This window comes from Rattus norvegicus, chromosome 9 (genome assembly GCF_036323735.1).
Source record: "Rattus norvegicus strain BN/NHsdMcwi chromosome 9, GRCr8, whole genome shotgun sequence".
Classification (NCBI taxonomy): domain Eukaryota; kingdom Metazoa; phylum Chordata; class Mammalia; order Rodentia; family Muridae; genus Rattus; species Rattus norvegicus.
The window spans coordinates 117,999,805-118,008,161 of record NC_086027.1 but is presented as its reverse complement, the minus strand read 5'-3'; the positions used below and the strand labels follow the sequence as shown (position 1 = coordinate 118,008,161).

Genomic DNA, 8,357 nt, shown 5'->3' with positions numbered 1-8,357 from the left:
AACTCAGAGCCTCAAGGGGATGCCCTCCTAGGCAACAGTCATCTCCTAACAGTCTTGTTGGATTCTAGTGAGGACTCCAGAGACTCCAAATACTGCCACAGTGTAAGTATTTCCTGAGGTAGGTAGGGATCACTGCTAAGCAACAAGAGATAGGTAAACCTGGGGTCTTTAAAACATCAGGACCATCAAATACCAGACTAGGTCATAGTCATATATTGTAGTTCCTTACAACCATGCTAAGCTTAGCAGGGTTTGAGATGGGTACACAGTGCCAAGGACGAACACAGCCTGCTGCATTTATATTCCCCACACTGCTACCAAGGGAAAACCTCATGCCATGAAGTGTCCCCTGTGGTCCTTCAGTACCGGTTCAGACAGCCCACAACCTGCCTAGCAGAATCCCAACCTCTGTATGGAGCTGACCAGCAGTCACTATTGATAGAGGCCACACAGGTGAGCAATGAATTATCAGTTTCTGCTGGGTGTCTGGAGATATTACCTCTGGCCTGTGGGTTATAATAATGTTGTCTAAGTTATGTCTTAGAAACAGGGAGCCTGCTTTTGCTAAAAGCATCGACTCTTTCCTACAGCCATGGCTACCAGATTTTTAATGATTAAATTCTAATATTAAAATGAGATAAAAGGTCTGGCATCCTTGTCTCTATATCACATCTGTTCCTTTGTTGCTACAACCTTTGAGTCCGACTTCACTCAGGTCTGTATTTAGCCATGGTGATCCTTTAAGAAATGTTTTGTCCAAAACCATAACACAGGGTGAATCTTGTCTACCTCTCTTTGGAGTAGATATGTTTATTCTATCCTGCCCTTCTGCTCCCTTGTCAGCTCAAGCATCCACAGTCTTTCATTTCTATCACAATGGTAAACCAAACCAAGAGGCCAAGATGTCAGCAACAGGTGGGACTTACAGTTCTGAAAATCCTAACACTCTTATGACTAGTCCCAGGCCTGGGGGATATAAATGCAGCAGGCTGTGTCAACAGCAGGAGTAATGCAGCTTTAAGTCTCTTCCTGATAGTTTGCAAATTCTGAGAGCAGAACAATAGCACATAAAAAGGAAAATACTCATAGAAACCCCACACCATAACCATAACCAAGTGATGTTCACTAAGCCTTAGCCCACTCTAAAAACATTAACAAAAGTCTGATCCTTCCTTTGTTCATGCAAATTGTCTGGTCATCTCTGGGCCATCTGGCTGAAGTCACCCAATATGAGTTGAAGTCCCAACACTTAGCCTTGCCTGTTCTGTTAAAGTCTGTGGTTCATTCTCATTTTCACTTGTCCCATGTCACAAGATCCCAGGGTCTGATTTCCTTCCCTGTCCAATGTTTGGGTTACTTATAAAATTATTTACTATCTACCTGGAATTAACTGGGAAACCTGGATTCTATTCGTCAACCTAACTGTGTGAATGCTGGAGAGCTTCTAGAGAGAGGAGGGTGGCAAGGTCTATGTCTGCAGATCTGAGAACTGCTGTGGAGAGTGCAAATCCCCGGCTGCTAGTGAGAAAAGCTACAAACTGTTCTTCTAGATGAGCAAGCTACCACCAGCCAGAGTCTCCTTGTTACTTTGTGTCAGCAAGCCAAACAAGTCAGAGTCTCCTCATTACTTTGTGTCAGCAAGCCATGCCAGTCAGAGTCTCCTTGTTACTTTGTGTCAGCAAGCTAGGCCAGTCAGAGTCTGCTTGCTACTCTGTGTCAGCAAACTGAGAACTTCTTCTAGAGTTCTTCCCCTGGTCCAAGTGAACCAAGCTCTGAAATATTTGAATTTAAAGAACGTATGGCTGGCAGGCGATAGAAATGGGCCCAACACGGGGGAAAGGTTGTTTGGGGCAGGGTTGGGGGATGGGAGACACTGTCAGACACACACTGGTAAGCCGTAGGGCAGCAGACCTTCAAAACCACACATGTAAGGCATGACGTTACACATACAGAATGTGCAGTGGCTGATTTTTAAAAGACATTATTTGGAACACTTCACGAGTCATCTTTATTTCATTCACTTTCTGACACTGCTCTTGAGGAATTTCCTATCAAGTAAGGTATGTGTAATCCATTCTCTTCTGTCTGGACACTAATGGCTAGGGTCACAGTGCTGAGCTTGCTCTTAAGATGTTTATGCTAGAAGCACTTTTCAGTTTGGCATGGCTAAAAAAAAGTTTTTTTTTTAATTTATCAATTTATTATTTATCAATCATTTATTGATACCATATCCTGAGTAGTTTTTAACGCATTCATCATTACTTATCTTGACCTTTAAGTTTGATGGTGTCTTTGTAAAATTGCTTTACTGGATTTAGGATGAAGTTGATCATAAAGTTAAATCCAGTTAAGAGGGAGGGGTTTTCTTCTTGGCATTCAGTTGTTATCTAGTCACACATAACTCAAGGCTGTATTGCTATGCAGGTTCTGTACCCTGGAAGCCAGTTAAGCTTTCCCATGCCTCGGAACCTAGAATCCGGCCATAAAACTACACTTCCTGTGCAAAAAGTCACAGTTTAAAGGGAGGAACTGTTTATATATGGCAGGGTTTATAACAAAATAAACCTGCTTTTTGTTATAATAAAATGTGTAAGTCAATATTACTGGTCCCTGCCCCTTTGTTATTTATTTATTTTCAAAAAACTTAACAGGATATTTTTAGGTCTCTTGGAAGAGTCATACCATGGCCACCTTGGTATAAAGGAATAAATTTGACTCCAAGAAACAGGTGTTTTTAATCGCCACCCAGAGATTGCTTATTGAGAATCTGAGTAGGGTGGGACCAACCAGAGGACGCTGGGCTGTCTCTCCTTGAGCATAGCAGCAGCTGTTCGTGTGGATTCTCACATGGTGGTGGAGGGAAGGGCAGGTAGGCATGGAGGGAGGGATGGGTAGAGCCAGGTGTGGAACCGGTCTTTCTGTGTAGGACATAGGTGGCATTTCTTACTGTTGTTAACCATGTGACGATGCCGAGGACACCCAATTCCTCGGCTGTGCGCAGCTGCGGCCAATGTGGAGCTGCCAAGCTCACTCACCGGTGCTACTCTGGATGGTCCTCACGGTGGTGGTTGTGCGTGGAGGGGAGGACGACCTCAGCGACACGCACTCATCATCCTGGGAGCAGCCCTTCTCGATAGCCCGCACGTAGCTATGGCTCCGCATGCGGAAGCAGCCAGGCATGGGCAGGTCCAGCGCTTCCACCGCCTGCGACTCCAGTTCGCTGAACACAGACTCGCATACGGATTCGAACTGTCCGTTCACCTCCATCTCGCTCACCTGCGGGAAGACACAGGATGGTAAACTGGCCCTGCAGTTCCCCCCACAACATCTCCCGCTCAGCATCTGGAAACTTCATTTCCCATAAGAGCAGCACCGTTTATGTATCATTCCAGTGTGTAATCTGTCTTAGTCAGGGTTTCTAGTCCTACACAAAACATCATGACCAAGAAGCAAGTTGGGGAGGAAAGGGTTTATTCAGCTTACACTTCCACATTGCTGTTCATCACCAAACGAAGTCAGGACTGGAAGCAGGAGCTGATGCAAAGGTCATGGAGAGATGTTACTTACTGGCTTGCTTCCTCTGGCTTGCTCGGCTTACTTTCTTATAGAACCCAGGACCACCAGCCCAGGGACCGGCACCACCCACCATGGGCTGGGTCCTCCTTTCTTGATCATTAATTGAGAAAATGCCTTATAGCTGGGTCTCATGGAGGCATTTTTCTCAAGGGAGGCTCCTTTCACTGGGATAACTCCAGCTTGTGTCAAGTTGACACACAAAACCAGCCAGTAAGTACAGTAGCATTTCCTTTACGTCACAGATGATGTGTGAATGGCATCTAGCTGATAAAAAGATGACATTTTTAAGGAAGAACTCGCTTTGCAAGCCAGAGGATCTGAGTTGATATGTGAAAAGTGGTTACATGTGCTTGTAGCAGAAGCATTGGGCAACTCAGGTGGCAGAGACAGGCAAATCCTGATAGCTTATTGGCCAGTCAGCCTAGCCAACCAGGGAGCTCCAGTTTTGGCGAGAGCCCTTGCTTAAAAACAAACAAGCAACAACGACGACAACAAAGTGGAGAGGAATAGAAGAAGACTCCTACCCCTTGGTCTAGAACACACATCTGCATACTTGGGTGAAGTACCTTCTACCGCCGGAGGAGAGAGAGCCCGTTTCTAAAACAGTGAAGAAATGCATGCTGGGAAGGAAGCTCCGCCCAATGCATTCTTGATAATTCTATTTACAGTTTCTAGTTTATTTTGCATGACTGGAGATGAAACTCACAGCTTCTTCTGGGTGAGCATTTTATGCCTAGGCTCTGTTCTCCAGCCGCTCCTTATGGCTAAGTGGGAGTTTTCAGAGTGAAGTTCATTGGCTCGTGGTCAGAGTTCATGTATTTCAGTGTAACTTACCAGCGACTGCTATTTTTGTAAACCATTTTACTATTGCCTTTTGAAGTGGCTAGTTCATCAAATACTTCCAAGGTTGACTGAAGCTGAGCGCACAGTATGAAACATACATTTCCCATTTTATTTTGTTTTGCAAGATATATTCTGTGTTAAAATAGGTCAAACCCAGATTTGTCAAGATCTTAAACAGCACTATTAAGATTTCAAACTATGGTCAGGTTTCAATTTTCATTAAAAAAATCCATCAATTTATCTTTCTTTCTTATTTATTTATTTGTTTGTTTGTTTACTTATTTATTGGCTCTTTGTGTAGTCCTGACTGTCCTGGAGCTCTCTATGTAGACTAGGCTGGCCTTGAACTCAAAGAAATCCTCCTGTCTCTGTCTCTGGAATACTGGGATTAAAGGTAAGCACCACCAGGCCTGACCTCATCCATAAACTCTATAATACATTTATGAAGATCTTTGAATTAAGATCCACTTTAAAAAAAAAATCAGATAATTAAAGCACCACCACCACCACCACCACCACCAGATTTTGGCCTAATATGATGGTGAATGGCTTAGGTAGAGGCAGATGAGTTCAAAGCTACATACTGACTGAGTTTTCTGCCTATTCCTTTGAGGCAGGGTCTCTCTCTAAACCTGGTACTAGCATTTCCTTAGCTGCCACCAGCAAGTCCCAGCTCTCCTACTACATTTTCTCAGTCCAGAGCTGGGGTGAGAGACATGTGTAGATTGCACAGCTTGTTATTGGGTGTTGGGATTCAAACTCTGGCCCTTCCAATGGAACACCCAATACTTCTAAATGCTAAGCCATCTCTCTAGCCTTCTGAATATGTATAGCTTTAAAAAACATTAGTTAATTAATTTTCTGCATGTGCATGTGTACACCTGTGGGTGCCTGTGTCATAGTTGCCTGTGGAGGTCAGAGAAAAAACTTGCCGTACTGGATCATCTCCCTCTACCATGTGGTTCCAGGTATCAAACTCAGGCTATTAGGCTTGGTGACAGGCACCTTTACCCAGTGGGCCACCTCTTTGGCTCAACCATTGAATCAGAACCTGAAGTAAGGGTCTGCAGGGGTTTGTGAATTTTACATGTGGCTTATTCAAGCCTGAAACTATTTCAAAGCAATCTATTCATGTATGTGCTCATAGCTACAACTTCTTTGAGTTTTTCCTCTCCATTATTGTTGTAACAAATGTCACAAAGGAACAGTGAAATAGCTATCCTTTCTCAGGTTGCAGACATTAATTAACCTTGGGTGTCTGTCTTTCCAGAGGGTTCATATAACCTCTTTTCTAGTTTTAATAGAACTTGAGTCATACAGCAAACATAATTCTGTAACTTGCTTTTATTTTGCTGAATCATCTAGGCTAAACACACATTCTCAGTAGGATTGTCCCTCTTTCTACACAGGCATAGAAAAGCAAAGGAAAGAAATGCCTAACTTAACAAATAATAACAACCAAATATCCTTGGAAATACTAAAAAAAGAACATTTCCAAGCCACCTTTCAGCCCTTCACGTCTTAACAACGAACCATCTCTAATTTCTACATTATCCATTTTTAAAAGTTTTGCCCACCCAAGTGTGAATGCCTGGGCCCTAAAGTTTATTCATCAAAACTAATCTGATACAGAGGTTTTGAAGGGCTCAAAACTCAGGGCCTCCTCTATGGTAGGCAAACAGTATTCTTAGAGGCATCCCCAGCCTCTAATACATCATTTATTTAAGAAATTAAGTTACACTGTTTGTATGTATTTATGTACATGTATGTGTATACATGTTATGTGTGTGGTGTGTGTGTGTTAGAGTGTGCACGTGCTCAGAAGACCTCTTGTAGGAGTCAGTACACAAGTGTCCAATTTGTATAGCTTCAGATTGTATTGTTAGAAAGTTTTATTTTAAACATTGTTAGGTGAGTTTCATAAATTGCTAAGTGGTTCTTTGGGTTGCAATCAGGACACTTTTTAAAGTGGCGTCATACCCATCCCTGCTGTTCATCTTTATATCTGTGTGGAGTGGTAATCTCAGCACCGATGAGAGCTCATTCTGAAAAACACCTGCTTGCACTCTCAGCCCTGCTAGCAAATGTCCGGCCAAGATCTCAAGCAGGGCAACTCACTTTTATCTTTGATAAATGTGCAATTAGAAATGTACTAAAGAGTTGCTTTAAAAGGAATTTGTGCTTTATTACCAGTAAATCTGTACACTTGTTTTATATACTCAGATGCCTGGAGTTGCATGAAAAAAAATTAAGGTGTAAAGTGCTCACACGCTCAAAAAGTTTAATTCATTGGTTTATAAAATTTTTTTTGGATCCTTCTTTGGAGCCTTTGGTGAATAATGTCAGATTTTAAACAGGAACTGAGTAACATGTGCTTTAAATTATGTATATTAATATATATGTACTGCTTGTGAGAGAATAACTCTCACAAAAGCAACTCCGATTTGAAAAGTCAGTATTTATGGTTCAGTGACTTTGAAGAAGAAACTGTTCTCTGTATAATGGCAACGTTGTGTCTGTAACAGTCAGTTTGACATTGTTCTTAAAGGTAATGTGTTATTTGAAAGTTGAATATGGTGCTGGAAAAATGATGTGTCATTAGGACTCCATTAAGGATGGTTACTCTTTCTGTATTTTACTTAAGGTCAAATGATTACCCTGTGAAACTGTAGCACTTGACCCAAAGACAGCATTAGTCTTTTCCATGCCTGATATCTTGGTAAGCTGTAATTGGGAAGTAATGTCCCAAGGAAGGTCATATTCACAGCCTAGAGACCTGAAGCAGCCAGCTGAATAGCAGGGTCCTGTTGGGGGACGTGACATGTTCTCCTGTTCTGAACACACTAAGGTTATAACGTTATAAATGTGTATAATTTCTTTTCACAATTGCATTTTATTTTTTTGAGAGGGTTTTATCACCTAGCCCTGACTGGTATGGGACTCGCTATGTAGGTCAAGCTGGCCTTGAACTCAGATCTCTCTGCCTCTGCCTCCTGAGTGTGGGATTAAATACATGTGTTACCATACAGAAAATTTTAACTCACAGATACATTCTGTGTGCAAGTCTTGCCTCGATGACCTGCTCAAACTGTTAACACTTTTATGATTATGGTTTTGTCAGTGATGTCTCCCCTTGGGCATGACCCTCTCAAGCAACATTGCAGGTAAAGCCTCCTCCATCAAAACCTTCCTGAAAAGTGGCTGACACCTAACAGACAGGTTATGATTTCTCAAGGATTCCCTCTTTGTGCCTGACCCATCTGCAAAGGGCCCCTCCTGTCCGAGACCATCAAGACGAGGGGCTTTCCCGGGATGAACTTGTGGCCCACCTGCAGCATCTGCTGCATTTTTGCCGACTCCATCGGTGGTCTTTGCGCCGTGACCACCTCTGCACCCTAGCCCTCTCCATTCTCCCTGATAACGCACGTGGCCACTGAGGCTCTGACCACTCTCACCTGGCTTATGGTGCTCATAGCTCGCATGTAGCTCTCGTTTCTGGAGCGGAACTTTGGTGACGTGAGCAAGCCTGCAGGATCCAGGCTGTCCAGGCTTCTGTTAATGGAGACTTCACTTACTGCCCTCAGGTAGCTGTGACTCCGGATCTGGAGTTTGGGGGAGTGTTCGTTGGAGATCCTGGAAGAGAACAATGAAAGCATTTGGGTGAATGTTCGTTCACCGGAGGTCCCGGAAGGGACAGACTCAGTGGGGACAGTGGTAAGCCATGGCTGTCCTTTGTGCAGGATTCTGAACACCAGGGCAAACACTATTGATTTCTGTGATTGCTAAAGTTGAATATGGTGGCTCGGGAGGAAAACATCTTTAGTTGTTTCTATTCTTGTTTTCTTTTAAATTAAAATTCGTATTAATTGACACATAATATTTTTATGTAATACATAGGGTTCACGGTGTGACATTTTAGTGTGTGTATTTAATATAGG

At 43.0% G+C, this 8,357-nt stretch overlaps 1 protein-coding gene across 24 annotated transcripts in view; it reads right to left on the bottom strand.

Moving 5' to 3' along the window:
- Positions 1–8,357, bottom strand: part of Dlgap1 (DLG associated protein 1) — an 869,320-nt gene that overhangs the window by 165,302 nt on the left and 695,661 nt on the right. For all 24 annotated transcript variants that reach the window (XM_039084190.2, XM_039084191.2, XM_039084189.2 and 21 more), the window contains 2 exons: positions 7,875–8,052; positions 3,036–3,276 (listed from right to left, as the gene is read on the bottom strand). In XM_039084190.2, coding sequence (XP_038940118.1) covers positions 3,036–3,276; positions 7,875–8,052 — 419 coding nt within the window. The remainder of the gene's footprint in view (positions 1–3,035; positions 3,277–7,874; positions 8,053–8,357) is intronic.